This window comes from Amblyomma mixtum, chromosome 3 (assembly GCF_055824585.1).
Source record: "Amblyomma mixtum isolate Tamu chromosome 3, ASM5582458v1, whole genome shotgun sequence".
Classification (NCBI taxonomy): Eukaryota; Metazoa; Arthropoda; class Arachnida; order Ixodida; family Ixodidae; genus Amblyomma; species Amblyomma mixtum.
The window spans coordinates 30,836,286-30,854,690 of NC_143014.1; the positions used below are offsets into that span (position 1 = coordinate 30,836,286).

Below are 18,405 nucleotides of genomic sequence, written 5' to 3' on the forward strand. Positions count from 1 at the left end.
AGCATGTTAGGGAGTGCTTACATCACATATGTCAACAACATGCGCCCACTGCCATATAGCCGCAGCATGCAGTTTTGCCTGTTTGTGTGGTCTCTATTTTTCCGCATGCCTGCATATCTGTGAAATGTATGGAAATGCCATTCAGACTGCAGCAGTGTATAATGCTAGGTGAAAACCACTCAGATAATGAGAACCACGTACAAGCAGGAAATTAAATTTTGCGTTTTCCGATCTTCTCCCACATCAATGTGACCACAAAGAAGCAGAGACCAGTCAGACCACAAAAAGTTCATAAATAAACGGTTTATTATGTACATATGTATACGTCTATATATATATATATATATTTATTTATTTATATATGCTTGTTCACAGAAGCAACCTTTGCTCAACACAGTAAATACATATGTACAGGAACAAAATAAAACTGTGACATTCACACTTTGAAACTGCACTAGTGGTATTCCTGCACAAGAAATGTACAGCCTGTCTATATTGCACACGGGCATGGGTGTAAACTTCGGTTATCTCACAAGACTGAATGCTATTTAAGTCATCGTGTGGTCTAACCTATTACAGCATTCTATAGTAACAACTGCCACATGCGCTAGAAATTGCGTGGCCTGCACTTGCCAGTCAGAAACAATGGCGGAGGAAAAGCCCTTTAAAGGAAACACATGCCTCCTGTTCATGCACAGAAAAACAAGAAATGAATAGATGTACAATGTCTATAAATAGGCACTTACAAAAACAAACATGCACAGCTAGGAGTTGTGGCAGGAGGATCACTGATGTAGAACCCAGAAGAAGCTTGTTCTCTTTTTGCTTTGTCACCGCCAATGAACACAGTGCCACTCTTATGTACGCTTCATCATGACTTGTCTCTGTATCACACTCAAAGAAACTCGTGCCACGCCAGCATCGACAACTGCTCTTTTTCCCAGTCACAGCATTGTCTAATACTGGTAGCAAAATGAAGTCTGCCAAGTTGTCCTCTACAGAAATTAATTTTGCGAAGTGGACTCGTTTATGCTGTAACTTGAAGAGAAAAAAAAGTGTTGCAACACTATGTTCACTCTGTGGCACATGGCAAAATATGGCCAACTTGTTAACTCCATTTCATATATTGCATAACCAAACATGGCTCACACATGCCACATCCAAAATCTTGTCTTGTTCTGGCTCGCTTTAGGATTGCAACTGCAGGTTACTGCATTATTACAAAGCCACTCTATGGTGAATGGTAAGGCTCCTGTACAGATAGCGTTGCTGTCCTGTATTTCAAGGACTGGAAGTTCTAAGAACCTACATGCTTCTTCATTTATTAAAACATACAACCACTGGATATCAAAGCCAAGAATGCAGACATAAGTTGCACTACCTATCACATGACCAACATCTGCCATGCGAGAGCAATGAGAGCGATAGTAGACTCATCTTGAATGAACAAATGAAATGTCAAAGCTAGCACAGCAGCATTCATTCAAAGGCATTATGGTGCAAGACTACTTGTACAGCTTTTTAAGCCTTGCAAACTGTCATACGATTATAAAGGTTGAAAGCACACTACATCAAAACAGCATGCAATGAGCTTTGTACCATGGCAGAACATTAAGTAGGAGTGCATCCTCAAAACAGCCAAGCAACACTACACTCAACGCAGAAATCTGCTCACAACAGATCCCTGCTCAACACTGGATGCAAAACAACCAACTTCAACTGACACCAGCTCAAGGGCAAGGCCATGCTCCACAAATGCAGGGCCATAAATACAGCAAGCCAAGGGCACAGCCCATTATGCACCGAGTATTGGTGTTTTTCTCCACACTGCCCTGGAAACGGCAAACACCAGCACACCGCTTGCCACATATGTACAAGGACTCCCACCGGGAAAAGTTTTTGGGCACCCCAGAGACTTCACAAGACTTCCTGCATGTCAGAATAAGTCCCCATGAGCACACTGGCATGCACATCAGCAAGGCACAGTTCTTGTGGCTACCGACTATCATTGTATCCAAAAATGACACGACAAATGTGCAGCTGTCAAGCACACACATCCCATGTATGCGACAGATATTTCCACCTTGGGTTCTCACTCATGCCAAGAGGCACGAGTGAAATGGGTTGCAGATTGTTTTCTTGTTAAAGCAAACAAATTCAGAATATTTGTATGCATGCTTGAATATACCTGCAACCTTAAAAGGTATCTCAAAAGAACTGCTTGCGGCCTTTCAGGAAACCTGCCAATGCACCTAGTGCACAAAGTACATTCTAGCCTTTCTGGCCATCTGTCGGGCATTGTCCGACAGAGGAAAAGTATGCATCCGGTCAGTGGTCGGGCACTGTTCGACACATTTTGCCTGCTATTTCTGTAGCAAAAAGCCCCATCTCATGGGGACAGCTGCAGGCTGCAGATTAGCATTTCTTTTTTCTCCCGACAGATGGGAGCATCATACCGATGCAGAAATATATTTTGATCATGTGCTTTTGGAGACCCTGAAACAGTATGAAAACAATGCGGCATGGCTTGCATCCCACTACTGGTCTTTTCTAGACAGTTGTCAAATGATTTTGCAGAAAGTGAAGATGACTTCAATGCTGATGAAAACTATGAGCGTCCTTCGATTAAAAATGAGGGGTGATCGATTGGAGCAACACAGAGGAAATGAGACAGCATGCTTCTTTCATTTGCCAATCTATTCCAGTTCCAATTCTATTCCCATTCTGTGTTTATAGTCATTCACTCTCCAATCTATTCTAATTCACACTACGCAACTACGCAAAATATATGACACTGTCAGACTGTAGAGAGTCCTCATACCACTATCGGCACAGTGGTTAAGCAATGTGCCACTGCACCGGCAGGCAGTGGCGGTCCTAAGGGGGGCAGAGGGGGTGGTTGCCCACCCCAAAAGCCTTTGAACATTTTCCCAAATGTCCGTTTTCAGGCTCTCATAGGGCGAGATGTGATTTTTGACGTAGAAACGAATAGTTTTTCCATCTGCTATGCATCAAGTAGTCCCCCCTACTTTGTACGTTCACCGTGTTAGCCGCTGCCTTATTTCGCACAACTGTACGCTCTACGAGTTTATTTATTTTAGTACCTCAAAGACTCCAAACAAGGAACATTACATAAGGGGTGGGTTGTACAGAAATATTGCCAACAAAAAACGAACATATTCTGTACAATGCCAACATCAAGGTTCAAAATACAAATTAAACAAGCAAACAGCTCAGAAAATCAAAATGCAAAACGCTCAAATGCTTTAGAATACAAAAGAAAAAACAAAAGAATAAAAGAGGAAAAAGCACTGAACGGTGAGTAAGAATTCAATAACGGGTTAGAGAACAGTAACAACCGCATAGTAAAAACCTAAAGTTACACCTAAAGGTAGACGAAAACCTTAACGTGTCTAAAGATTTAGGTTATCTTTGAATGCAAGCGTGTCTTCTATTATTACAGCGGCAGTGGGAAGGCCGTTCCAATCTTTTGCTGTTCAGATAAAGAAAGACTGCAAAAATGTTTGTTTTTGGGCAAGGGTATGACACCTGTTGGCTGTTTTTGTGATGAGCTGAAAACGGAGTGTTTTGTGATGCAGATGCCTAACGGAAATTAATAGTAGAAACGATGAAAAAGGGCTAAACTGGCTAGTTTTCGACGGTGCTTTAATAATGACAAGCTGAATCGGTCCTTCAAATCAGTTACACTTGTGTAGGATGAATAATCGGAATGAACAAATCTAATGGCATGATTTTGATAGCTTCTATGCTCTTAGAAAGGCATTCCTCATGTGGGTTCTAAATAGCGGCTGCATAGTTTAATTTTGGGTGCATTAATGTGGTGTAGGCTATTAATTTTACATGTGCTGGGGCAAACTTCATTGAGCGTTGAAGATAGCCAAGGGATCGGCTGGATGCTGCAGTGATGTGGTTGATGTGCATTGACCACATAAGATCGCCAGACAGGTGTAATCCAAGATATTTGTATGTTTTAGTAGCATGTAAATGAGAACTGCAGATAAAGTAGCTACGTGGTATTAAGTTTCAGTGTCTATGGAAATGCAAGACCTTACACTTAGCAATATTTAAAGACATTTGCCATTTTTCACACCAGTTTCCTACTGCTAGTAAGTTACATTGTAATCTAATACTATCTTACAACAGTATTAGTTATACGAGTGCAATTCGTACATGACTGTCGAGGTATCGTGGTCCTGCCATGCCCCCCCAGTTACTTTCGTGCTTCATGACTGGCACTATCATTCAATTTGAAATATTGTGAGATAAATATATCTGTTTTGTTTGCGTGTTTTATGGGGGTTTAACGCCCAAAAGTGACTCAAGCTATGTGAGATGCCGTAACGAAGGGCTCCGGAAATTTCGACTGCCTGGGGTTCTTTAACATTACACTGACATCGCACAGTACATGGGCCGCTAGAATTTTCCTCGATCGAAATTCGACAGCTGCGTAAATATATACGAATTATATAAGTTACTGGTTACGTGAGCAATATTCATAAATAGATATGAATCACATATGAATATTGTTCCCGTAACCGTTAGCATTCAAAGCATGAGTTAAGGTATAACATCTTATCGTTCGCCATTGATTTTTCAACAACAAAGTGCACAAAAATTGTTGTACAAAAATAAGTGTAAATAAAAAATCGTTGTTTCCATTTTTTTTTCTCTTTTTTGGCATACGGGAGTCCGTCCGCCCCTCCTAGAAGCAATCGCTGGGACTGCCACTGCCGGCAGGTGACTGTTTCAAACACAGCACTTGCTGACCGAGGTTGCTCTTACCGAGCAATACGAGAAAGAATAGCTCCTGGATGCTTCACTTTTGCGCAACTAGTTCTTAAGGGAGGCTGCATATTTTGCACGTAGGCCTGTTGTTATCAGATTCACTTTCTGCTTAGTCATTTTCATTTTTGCCAAATAATTCTTCATCCCTCCTCTCCCCTACAAGTGGAGAGAGGGAGGAGAGGGGGATGGATGACAAGCAGAGACGCTAAACACCACCGAGCAGGTGGAGGCTTTATACAGACACCGTGCGGCAGTTTTCACCTCCATGGCCCTCCAAATGCTATCACATTAAAAAGTCACAGTAACTTCCGACAGTGAAACTGAGGAGTGCAGAGTGCAACTGCTCCAAAGGGAGCAGTTGCACTCTCCAGCTCCCAAAGGGAGACCGTGTCAGGTGTGACCGGTGCAGGCGCAGCAAAAGATCATCAAAACAGCCCTATTAAAAACCTTAATTCCATGCTGCAGTGTCGCTCGTGCCCTTCTGACGTGTGCGTGATGGCAGGCGTTCCAACAAACGGGCAGCCCCATGTCCGAGAAAAGTCTAACTACTTAGTATCAGTTTCGGTTTCCCAAGCTTTGCACCATACAGCAGCGATGCTGGATCGACCAGCCAACATAAGCCAGGCATGCTAATCCAGCTGAGCACCATTTCGAATGCTGAATGGCGCATCGCTTGTTTTCCTTGGAAAACAAGCGATGCGCCCTCCTCCAATTTTTGTCTTGCTGCTACGATGCTGCTGAGCCATTGCCTTCATTTTTGTATGCGTGGTAAGGTACTTCCAGTGCACCAAAACTGCGTGCTTGTCATGCGCCGTTCGCCATCTGTGTGGTGAAGCCTCATCACCCACGACGGTACCACTTACGATTGGTGTGACGTGGTAGCAGCAGGCCTCTACCACGTCGCACCATGAGGGTTGCAGGCGGCCCTTATAATTTTAAAGGATTTCTGCTTATGGTCCCGACAGTATGCATGCAATAAAGTATTGATGCAAATGTGAAAAAAAGTCATTGCCGCACTGTTCTCATCTCAAATTCAGGCACTTGTGGCCCAGTCTTTCGCCAAATAAATTTACTGTGATGCAAGCAGTTCTTGACAGTTTTTTCAGGGTCATCAGATACTTTGAACATTTTACCCAGTCCCTTGAAGTTCGTCGAAATCTGTATGGCCATACTACAGTAGAACCATGCTGTTACGTTTTTCATGAGACCGCAAAAAAGAACTGTACGAGTCAGGTAACAGCTGAATACAATGCACGAAGAGATAGTGCAGCACTGTGTTTTTTTTTTTTTTTTGATACTGTAAGTGCAATATGCTTTTTTAGAATTTGCAAGACTTTGCGACACTTCATCTAGAGCATCTTAAACGCCCCGTGACGGCTCTGTTTGCCTGAACTGCTGTCGGAGAAAGGGCGGCAGCATCAAGGAGGGAGTGCGCACAGAGGGTCCATATTGTGGCATATGTTCCCATCTACGCTGTTTTCGCAGTGGCCACTTAATCCTTACATAACCCTTGTCTATTGGAATCTACAAACTGAGTCCTTTAAGCTGCAGGCGACAAGAAAAAAGTGGATGACAGAAACGAAAGCCTTGGAGCCAACCTGTCAACCGCATCTTGTACAGTGCTGTCGGAGTGACATATAGTTTTGTTTTTGTGCCTTCAGTTATTTGCACGCACATCGCAGCAGCAATGGTGGGACTGCAACAATTCCTGAAACAACATTCATGCCACCCGTAGGCGTGCAGCGCGACAGCATGGGTGCGGCCCGCCTGGTAGTCAAGACTTGTTTTTCGAACAGAAGGTAAACTTTACAAAAACGGATTATTGGAAAACAACAACAACAACAACAAAAAATATTGCATTACTGCGAATGCTACTCCTTGCAAAAAAATAAAGCATTACAAGAAATCAATTCCTTGTAATACTACTGTACGTACAACTCTGACTACAGATTATCAGCCGGGAAAATGCAGCATTTGAGAACATAACAGCCAGGTTCTATTGTATAACTGTGCCTAATAATCAAACAAGTCTCACAATGAAATGCAGGGCTTACTGCTTCCCAAAAAAGTATGAAATATTTGAAAAGTGGTGAAATGAAATCTAACATTAAAAAAAATGCCGCATAAAGGCCAAGTTCTGCAGCTGGGCACAAGCCCTTTTTGTGCAGTTTGATTCCCTAAACTTGAAACATGGCACCTCCAAGCGAAAACAATGAAGTGGCCATGTGCCAGAAAATAGGTGGAATTCACTGACTTTTACACCGACTCCGCTGTCACATCTATCGTGTCAGCATGGTATATATGCAGAAGGTGGCACTTAACCAATTCTTGCAGGCTCCTGTTTGTAAAACAGACTCAGCCAAAATAAAGAATACCATTAAAAAACAAATCATGGCAGCCGGATCTGGTCCCTTATCTTTCAGTAATGCCATGAGCTGTGCAAAACATGAAATCTTCATGATCACATGACCCCTGCAGGGGCCATGAGATGCAGTGAGGATTTATGATGAGGTCAACAGCCAATGCGCAACAATGTCACAACCTGCGGTGCTCGACATGCAGAGGTGTACAGTTTTCCTGCGCCTTGCACCTCAGATGTGGCCATGTCAGAGGTAAATCCAGGCCAAGCAGCCACATGCCAAGAGCAGTGTACAATGCCAGTGTGCTATGAGGATGCTCATGAAAGTGTTGTTGTGTAAGACCGCTGCCCTGCTGTGGGCTGTCCTCTCCCGTGATGTGGCTGGGAAGACTCTGCTGCATTCCTTTCAAACTTCTGCGCCAGCGCGGCTACCCCTCCTACAGTGGAGCGTGAGTTGACTGGTGTGGGTCGGGAGTTGACTGGTGTGGGTTGCGAGCTGGCAGGTGTGGGTCGTGCAGGCAACGGCCTATTCAAAACAGGGTGCTGCGCACTGTTTGGCTCATCATGCACAAAGGCTAGTGGGGTGCGTGCAAAGTCTAGACTTGTGGCGCAGTCATCGTACAGAGACCCGTCAGGGGGTGCAGGTGGCCGTGGCGGGGGTGGATGTGCTGGCCGGGGACCGTTGCTGCGCTGGCTTGCCGAGCGTGCTACTCGTGGGCGCCCACGCATGCTCCCCTGCACAGAGGTCACACAGCCAGACCACAATTAGTGAACTGAAGACAAGCATTAAAAATAAAGCACCAGGCCAGCACAAAGACTGTAGTTTTTACTCCCAAGAGGACCTTAAAGTGACTGAACAGAATAAAGAGCTAGGCAAGTGTGCACAAAAATGCAGATCAGGTTATCATGCCTTATCAATCACAGAGCTTGTGACCTAACAGCAGCAAGGCTGCTACTGCTGACTCAGAACTACAAATTGCAGAACCACATATGCACTGTAAAGCACACACAATGTACAAGTAGGGTTCTGCACTTATGAATTTTACTTCGAAGCGAATATGAAAGACCTTCAGAAAAAATGTAATTTTTTTTCTCAGCTTTCATCTGCTGTGCATAAAAATTGGGAGTTTTCCGGATCTTTGACGGCACTGATCTTGGCGCACATAGACAAGTGTTCGCATTTATGAACAATGAATGAACATGGAATGACAACTACAGCAAAACCTTTTGAAATCCCATAATTTCAAATATAAATTTGAGCACATAACTTGAAGCGGCGGCCAGCACCAAACAGTTAATTCGAAGATCTTGGGTGCCATGCAGGAATGCCTAATCCCAATTTCCCCACAAATCTCAGAGCCGCGAGGCGGCATCACAGTGTTGCAGCTGCTTAATAGGCAGGGTGTTGCAGCTGCGGGCTTCACTGATGTGAAGCCCCGGTACCCCCAGCACAAAAACCAGCCTACGGTACAGTCTGCATCTGCAGAAGAAACGACGTGCTTCACCACAATGCAGCCGTGGATATTGGTTTCAAAGTAACCTTGGGGCTTTGTCACGCCATGGCAAGACTAAAAGCAGTGGTGTGCGCGCTCCTTGCTCCTCCCCAGCCCACCAGTGATCAAGGCTTTGTCTAGTGGAGATGCTGGCATTGAAGCACCTCCCAACGCTAGCAGAGTCATTGAGTGTCCGCGACCAGTTGGCTGCACACAATACCTACGCCATTTCTTTGAATGGTGCTCCGTGGTTAGAGGGTTATGTTACAGACACCTTTGAGTACCATTGCGCATCAGTAGACCTTCGGAAAAATGACCATGCAAAATTGGGGGGGGGGGGGGGGGGGGGTCAACCTATATGCGGAGCCGACCTATTGCGGGGTCTAAGACAGTCTTCGACGAGCAGAGGCCTGTACCCTCACGCTGGTGCTCGTTCCCAGCAGAAAGCATGGGGTTCCATGCGTCGGAAAAAGTAAATTCGTAAGCAGATCGATTCCGCAGAAGAAAATTAAAATTGCATGCCATTTACTTGCCTCGTTCTATTAGCAGTTGCTTCCTTGGACGAGTGGTAGGTAGGAACAACTTTATCATTTGGCAGTTTCAGGTCACCACAAAAGGGCAGTTGTGGGCCTAAGCGAATATTCCATAATTCGAATATTCAAACCATTGCTTTCTACTCAGGGATCGTAACGCAATACACGCACAACTAAAGCACCGTCTCTGCGCCGCGTGCCTGTGCTCCCTCGCATACTCCGGAGGTGGTATGCGTGTGCTCGCGCTAACAGATGCGAGCAGGCTGAAGCGCGAAGCCCAGATCTGTACCTGCCAGGTGTATGTGGCTGCACTACCCACGGTGCACACGTGCCGTAATCGGCAAGGTGGCATACATTGAGAGATTTAGCACAGCGCGATTTGTTTCTGCGCACTGCTAGTGCACACGTGCTGACTGATCCTGATGAGGCAGGCCTGATGAGACAGGGCCTCACCCCTCCATCTGGCACCCAAGAAAGAACCAGGAGACTGGCGGCCATGCGGAGACTACCGTGCACTCAATGCTCACACGGTCCATGATAGCTATCCCCTTCCCCACATCCAAGATTTCACCACCAACTTGGAAGGATGCAAGATATTTAGCAAAGTGGACCTTGTAAAGGCGTATTGCCAAATCCCCGTTCAGCCAGCCTGCCGATATACCGAAGACTGCCATACTACACCTTTCGGCCTGTTTGAGTACGTGCACATGCCGTTTGGGCTCCGCAACACAGCTCAACTTTTCAACGGTTTACTGCTGAGGTGACAGGCGGGCTCCCAGCTGTACTTGCCTACACAAATGACATCCTCGTCGTGAGTCGCACACCGCAAGACACAAGTGTCACCTCCAGGAACTCTTTGCTCACCTTCAACAATTTGGCCTGGTAGTCAATGCCCAGAAATGTGTCTTCGGGTCTCCCGAACTCGAGTTTCTGGGCCATCACACCTTGGCGTTGGGAATTCATCCGTTGCCTACCCACGTCAAGGCTGTGAAAGACTTCCCAGTACCCACTACCCTGTACAAGCTGCGGGAGTTCCTAGGTCTCGTGAATTTTTCATGATGCTTTATTCCGCACTCCTGACCAATGTTCTTTGCACAACCAAGAGCTCCTCATGCGTGCTTTCGTGGTCACCCGAGGCTCAATCTACCTTTAACGCTGCTAAGCAAGTCGTTACTGATTCAGTCCTCCTCATTCACCCGAGGACTGATGTGCCCACTCGCATCATGGTGGATGCTTTCAGCGTGGCCATTCGCGCTGTTCTCCAGCAGCAAATCAACTCCGAGCTGCACCCACTGGGTTTCTTCTCTCGGAAGCGCCAACCTGCTGAGACCCGCTAGAGCGTTTTTGGCCATAAGCTGCTTGCCATCTACTTTATTATCCAACACTTCCGACATTTCCTGGAGGGCCAGCAATTTTATGTTCTGACGCATCATAAGCCTCTGGCATATGTGCTCCGTACGAACTCTTCCAAGTATATTGCCCGAGAACTCCGTCACCTGGCCTATATATCGGAGTCTACAATGAATATTTGCCACATCAAAAGCACCGACAACGAGGCAGCTGACGCTCTCTGACGCATCATCTCCGTTGGCGCTTCTACATCTGCTGTGGACTGGGAGCGACTGGCCCAGGCACAGCAAGAGGACCCTGAGCTCCAAGCCCTGCGTGGCCATCCCGTTCCCTTTGGCTGCAGCGGGTTCCTCATCCGTTTGTGACCAGATCGATCTGGTGCAACACATCAACGGCCCTACCTTGCCCTTTCATTCTGGCTGCCTTTCGTCAAGCGGTTTTCCACTCACTTCATGACATCTGCCATCCCAGCATCCAAGCCACGTAGAGCCTCGTTGCCCAGTGGTACGTCTGGCCGAGTACCAACACTGATGTACACCAGTGGGCCCGCTCAGCCTTGATTGCCGGACCACCAAAGTGACCCACCACACGACGACTCCCATCCACCCTTTCCTGCTACCTGGCTGTCGCTTTGACCACGTTCATCTTGACTTGGCTGGTATGCTTCCTCCCTCTCACGATTGCTGCTACATTCTGACAATGACTGACCGCTTCACCCGTTGGCCCGAAGCCATGCTCATTCCGGACATCAGTGCAGAAACGGTTGCCAAAGCCTTTATTTCAACATGGGTTTCCTGCTTCGGCTGCCCTGGCATTGTTACAACAGATCGCGGCCGGCAATTTAACTGTACCCTCTTTACCTCTCTCAACCACCTGCTTGGCACTAAGCACTGCCATACGGCAGCATACCATCCCTCTGCCAACAACATGGTCGAGCAGCTCCATCGCCAGCTCAAGGCTGCTCTCACTGCTCCTGAGAACCGAGACACTGGACCATGCGTGCCTATGGTGCTTCTTGGCTTTCCTGCTGTCGTTCGTCATGACCTTGGTTGTTAGGTGGCTGAACTCGTCTTCAGTGCACCCCTGCAGCTTCCCGAAGACTTGTTCGTTCCTTCTGCTCCCATGCCACTGCCTCTGCAGTACTTCCAACGCTTACATGACTGCATTCCAACATCTGCGCCGGCCCCACCTCGATCTTCTGACCATTGCATCTTCGCGCACCCAACCCTTGCATCTCTGACACACATTTTTCTCTGGCGAGACGCTGTAAAGGCACTTCTTACACTCTCCTATGACGGGCTATACCACGTCCTCCACAAGATGCCCAAGTCCGCGACCATCCTCCTGAACGGTTGCGAGGAGGTGGTCTCATTGGACCATCTCAAACCGGCCTACGGAGCTCCCCTGCAAAGTGGTTGGCGTGGTTGGCCAAGACAGCACCATCTCTCCCTCACTGGCGCGTCCATTTCGTCGTTCCATCTAGGCAGGGGTGCCCTGTACTGCCCACTGACACCACAACGCGGTGATGCTCAGTTCGGCGCTCCCAGCTGGCGTCTTGGTGCATGCTACGCAATGCAGCAGAAGACGAAAATAAAGTAGAGCGGCGCGTGCCCATGGCACAAGGTGGGCACGGCAGTTCAATCCTAAAAGCCTGCTGTGTTGCACCTCTAGTTTTGGGCTCTGCTGCAACCCCACGATTTCCAGAAAATGTAAAGAGGCCAGCACAGCGCACCAGAATGGCGGCAAAACAGCAAAGCAGCCGAGGAGTTTAGCAAAAAAATGAATTTGACGAATTTTTCATGTTTTTTTATGCAGCCAGCTATAACCTCCTCGAGTGCACTCAAAACATCATAAATTGTCCTTTAGAGGACATTCTCAGGCTGTCCTGAGGCCGGACATGAGAACCTTTTTAATACACATTGAGGATCATTTGAGGACGTCTTTGGGATAAAGAATGTCCTCAAAAAAATATCCTCAGTATGTCCTCAGGATATTTCATTGTATTCTGGAACACAGCTACACTTGTAGAAAAAAATTCCACCATTAAAAAAGAAAAAATTGAATTTAAGATGGAAACGTCAGACAAAATCACAAGTGGAAGTTTATTTCTAAAAACTAGGTTGTCCTGTTACTGTTGGGATATTGCCCTGGATTGAGCAAGGGAGTGAGGCATCACGTGATCTTAGTGTTGGCTGCAGTGATGGAACTGCAGCTGAACCATTGCGGTAGCCAGAACACAACACTTTTCCAGATCCGTAGGCATGGTTCTGCTTCAGTACCATTACACACTGAAACCCAAAGCAGGAGATGACAGTGAATGAACAGAACTACAGTAGCAAACAAGAATTTGCAAGGAGGTGCAGCCCCCTGGTCTGCAGATGTGTGTAAGGTAGCAGCACAATGCCTCCAAATACACGACTGCGCAACTTAGTCTAACGGTACCACGTTTCACCGTCCCCAGCTTGCCAAGGATGCATGTTAAAGGTGCACTGAAGAGGATTCTGAACTTGTCTTTTTGCCGCGGGAACTCAATCTACACGTTCCTAGCATTCTTAGAAACTGCAACTTATTGCCCTGTATGGCCGATTTCCCTAATTAAATCGAATTAACGTCCGGCTCCCGCCCTTTTTTTTTAATTCTGCCTCGTACGATGGGCGGAGTCGACCAACGCGTGAAGTTCCTTTCAGCCAGCTCCGTGGAGGCTTTGCTTTCGCTTTATTTTGTTTTTTAGGTTTCCATGAATAAATAGTTTCATTCGCAGATAATATAGCCGCAAAATAAGCCCGCAGAAATAAAAATACGCGCGGACTATTTGCTACTACGGACTACTACGTATTACTCCGCCGATGGCAGAGCGGCAAGCCGCCACGATACTGGGTGAAAGGCACTCCACGCGTTGGTCGACTCCGCCCACCGTACGAGGCAGAATTTAAAAAAAAGGGCGGGAGCCGGCCGTTAATTCGATTTAATTTGGGAAATCGGCCATACAGGGCAATAAGTCGCAGTTTCTAAGAATGCTAGGAACGTGTAGATCGAGTTCCCGCGGCAAAAAGACAAGTTGAGATTCCTCTTCAGTGCACCTTTAAGGATACTAACCTTTTTTTGGGGGGGGGTAAAACTGAATTTCAAAAATTAATTTCGGTGTACTTTAATTGCTTTCTTTTTGGTTTAAACAGAAAACTCCAACCGCTACAGATATCTACATTTCCTATGAGCTGCTTCTGCTCAATCACCGTTTCTGAAAACTGCTTTATAAAACTCGATTTATCTTGTATTTTATTTTCTTATGCTGCCAAAAATAAAAAAATGGCAAGAAAAAAAAATGAAAAACAATACTGTTTGCTGCCACCTGACTAAGCCCCAGACCCTAAATGATGTCCATAGCCAATAGCAAAGTTTTCTAAAATTAGGCCTTGTGAACAATAATCGAGCACACCGACCTGTGATGGACACGAAGGAGCCCGCTGGACACCCACGGGCCGCCCTGGGGCAGGCCGGGCAGGTGCAGGTCTGGCAGGTGCTGGCCGTGTTGGGGCCACATGGCTGTTGCTTGAGCTCTGCAGCACTGGCCCCGAGATGTCCACATTACGGAAACTGCCACGCTCACGGCTGACACTGCGGTGTGGCTTTTGGTGCTGCGAAGGTGGCATGGGCGGTGCGCTTGGTGCTAGCGGCTGCTGTGGGACCATGGGCTGGGTCACTGGGGCCGAAATGTTGAGTGCCTTGATGGTCTCGGCATCTATATTAAACTTGGACAGGGGGCGGCCCCCCCGCCGATCCAGGCCCACCTGCTGGGCACGACTCCTGGGGAATGAAAGAGGCACAGTCCACATCACGGTCCAAGCAGCACATCAGTGCACAACTCCTCACTTTAACTAACAACACCGAACAGGATCCACACCGAACTACACCGCGCTCCAGCTTCCCACAGCCTGCAGCTTTAGCACTGGAACTCGTACATCTAGTGTACTCAAAGTCTGAGCTCTTTTTTTTTTTTTTGCTGCAGAATTAGCAATATATTGTTATTCATAACCTAGCACCAGTGAGCTAAATTCAATTTCATGTTTTTAAACAGGGCACCATTAATTATTTGAACAAAAAAAGCTGTAAGAGCAGCAGGAAATCAGGCTAAGTCCAACCATCTGAACAGATGCACCATAATGAATCCCTACAGTAGCACTACTATGTACAATACTGCAATTTCTGCTTCTAGCTGAGCTTTAGATTTTTCGGTAATTATTTACTATTACCTCTTCCATCAATAATGTAACAAGTGTGAAGAAGAAGATGGGCATTAGCCCAGCCACACTGCCGTAGCTCTGAGCGAGACCCTGCTCAGCCTGACTGACGGCGGACCACCACTGCTTCACTGCTGCTCCCATCGTACTCACCATCACCAAATAAACCACTCTTACACACGGAACTTAAGAGAAGGCCAAAGTGCTCAAAAGGTTGGAAGTATGTTCACTTAGTGGAGCTACACATCCAGGGCACAGAAGTTACCGCACATCGCCGCAAATAAGTCGATTTTTTTTTGTTCCCCAAAAATGGCCATCTCAAATTGGGGGATGGAATCTGCTTATCTGCAGGGTCTAAGGCAGCTCTGGTCGAGCCACGGGTAGTATGCGTCTCAGGCCAGTGGCCATTCCTGGCATGATGCATGGAACGCCATGTTAATCGTTAATTCATGTTACTATCGGTTCCAATATGAAAATTTGAAATGTGCATCGTTTACCCGGCTCATTCCAGCTGACTGTCGCTTTCCTTGATGAGCGATAAAACAGCGCGGGAGCAAGTTTCTGGTAACCTCCGGAGCACACATGTTGCGTTGGAATCCGAAAGCACAGGACCACTGGCACGGTTTGCCGCTAGTCAGCCGGCCTCACGCAAGCATAGCATCGATTTGCCTCCGACTTCTTGCCTTGTGACTGCATCGTTCTGCGTTTTTTGCTTTTTACTGTGCTAAATGCGATGCCATTCCGTGAAGGGCAGGGCACATCGGATTACAATTGGACTCAACTTTGTTTTCTTTCTTAGTCAGCGATGGCTGCACAAGGGGGGTTCGACTTGCTACGGTTCAATACACTATATTTGAAGAATTCACCCTGCCCCTGCTCACAATTCCTGACTTTCCAGGATTATACAAGTGCTGCATAGCATGCATTCATGTTACGCTGCCAGGTGCTCTGAACTCAGCTCCCACCTGCCGTGGTGGCTCAGTGGTTATGGCGCTCGGCTGCTGACCTGAAAGACACAGGTTCGATCCCAGCCGCAGCGGTCGAATTTCTATGGCGGCGAAATTCTAAAGGCCCATGCACTGTGCGATGTCAGTGCACGTTAAAGAACCCCAGGTGGTCGAAATTTCCGCAGTCCTTCACTATGGCATCCCTCATAGCCTGAGTCGCTCTGGATCATTAAACCCCAATAAACCAAAACCGAATTTAGCTCCCATCAGCTTCTCACATCAGCCTTTTTCACAATGCAACTGTGCCTGCGCGCCTCACCTCCTCCAGCTCCTCCTGCACATGCGCAGTTTATGTTAGTAATAGGCGCATGCGACACACCACACCTGTAAAACACATATGCCACTTCGTAGAACCAGATATCTCCTGCATCACCATCAAAATAGATCGCATGTCCATCTTTGCCACGTTGGCTTGAGTATGTAACCAGCGGACCATGCTACTGGATAAGCCCCAATAACCACGTCAAAGCAAACAGATGGATACTACTGTATTAAAACTTAATGCTTAACTATGACAACTTTCACAATGACAACAACGATGATGTCACAAATTTACTGAGGATTTACGAACCTAGAGGCGTGCAGTAGCAAAGCTATCCTTGAAGCTTTCAGAGGTCATTGGCCTTCTGGAACAGTGCCAGAAGGTACTTTATTTTTTGCTGAGACACAGGAGGAGCAACTGCCAACATACTAAATGTAAAGTTCCAACATAACTTTGCCGCCAGCAGCACAAAAAATATGAAGTCTCCTTTAAAGTGCCCTTTTCGAGATAAAATTTGTCTAAACATGCATAAAATGCAGTTAATAGGATCTCTGAACCAAGTTAAATGGTTCCAAGAGTCATGGGAATGCTCTGAACTGAGGTTCCCGAGTGGAAGGAGAAAAAATTGGAGGGGAAACTCAAGCTCTGCCTTAATAAGAGTAGGATGCGATAGCGTTAGCGGTTAACTAACATCCATTTAGCGGAATTGGTCATTCTCTACTTTACATCCATAGATCCATGGGAGTCCTCGTACCTCTCCTGGCGCAGTGGTGCAGCAGTTGAGCGATGCGCCACTGCCCTGAGATGGCAGTTGCTGCCACCGGTGGGCCTTCTGCGATCCAGGCTCCTCTTCCCGAGGAACCTCTCACCGCCAATTATTAATTTAACTGCCACCTGCCACGGTGGACAGTTTTCTAACAATCCGGTGGGCAGGTTGTGATGATGCCACAAGGTCACGTGACCTAAGTGACCCTGCCCCCTAGGTTGCTTCTTTGGGGATTTCTCATGGATTTTTCGCTCACGGTCAACGATGCCGATGCCAGTGACGCCGACAACAGCTTTTCTGAGACACGAGCTCCTTAATGCTATTGCATTAAAATTGATTAATTTATCTTTAGTGCCCCTTTAACTCAACGCACTTGGAACCCAACATGACCCCGTTTAGGTTATGGTTTATGGGGTTTAATGTCCCAAAGCAACTCAGGCTAATGTGGGGCTCTGTATAATTTTGACCAGCTGGGGTTCCTTAATATGCACTGCCATCACACAGAACACGGTCCTCTAGCATTTCGCCTCCATCGAAATGCGACTGCCGTGGCCGAGATCGAACCTGCATCTTTAAGGTCAGCAGCCGCGCCCCATGACCACTGAGCTACCGCGGCAGCCTTAACCAAGTTTAGTAGCATAAAGGTGGCATACAAGTCAAAGCCAAATAGCATGCATAAAGTTGCAGACAACCAATGCAAACACACAAGACTGCAGCTGAAAACATCAGCCAAGAACTAAATGTATGCAAAGATATCCTGCGAACTACGTACCGTGCAACCAAACCCTGAGTTAGTACACATATTCTGTGTGTGCGAACATTGGATTTGGACATAATTTTTTCCGACAACAGCATGAATGACCACATACCTGAACATTGCATGGCACAAAAGCTAGAGATAAAGTGCAAGACGTGGCTTTATAGCTGTCCAGAATAAACAAGAGCATTCACTTATTACACCCGTTTCTGCATGCCTACTGCAACATGACAAAAATCTGGCATACTTTATTGCTGCCTTGCGAGCTTTCGTCATCCACCATGTCTTCAGGTGACGTCGGAAGTAGTATATGGAGAAACTGGTGATCACAGCCAGAGGCACAATGCAGAGGAAAATTATGTACATGGACACCATAAAACTGTAACCGGCTGCAAGAAAAAAAACAGAGTGAAACATACATTAGTCCATCTGCTCACCATTACACATGCATTTCATTTACAAGATATGGTGTGTGCTGAAAAAGGATGGCACTCCTTATGCAGTAAAAGCTCGTTAATTCGGCCCCCGTTAATTCAGAAATCAGGATAATTTGAACTTCTGGCTTGGTTCTGGCCAACGGCCATTTAAGTCTATGGCATCGTACACTTGCTACTTCCGATGCTATGGGTCTTACATCAGTTAATCTGAATGGGCTCCTAAAGGGAAGACACATCCAGGTATGACCGGAGTGGCAAGAGATCACTGAAATAGCCCTGCTCAGAACCTGAATTCCATGCTGCAAAGTCACTCATGCACCTCTGACAACGACGTGCAATGGCAGGAGTGAAAGCATGACGACGAACCGGTGGCCCCATCTTCGTAAACGGTCCAACC

The 18,405-nt window shown here is 46.7% G+C and overlaps 1 protein-coding gene across 2 annotated transcripts in view; it reads right to left on the reverse strand.

Annotated features, from left to right (window-relative positions):
* Positions 1–288: 288 nt before the first annotated feature.
* Meltrin (disintegrin and metalloproteinase domain-containing protein meltrin) overlaps positions 289–18,405 on the reverse strand; it is a 104,014-nt gene continuing 85,897 nt past the window's right edge. For both annotated transcript variants that reach the window (XM_089578525.1, XM_089578526.1), the window contains exons 19-21: positions 17,819–17,960; positions 13,982–14,345; positions 289–7,900 (exon numbers count right to left, since the gene is read on the reverse strand). In XM_089578525.1, coding sequence (XP_089434651.1) covers positions 7,484–7,900; positions 13,982–14,345; positions 17,819–17,960 — 923 coding nt within the window. In that variant the 3' untranslated portion in view covers positions 289–7,483. The remainder of the gene's footprint in view (positions 7,901–13,981; positions 14,346–17,818; positions 17,961–18,405) is intronic.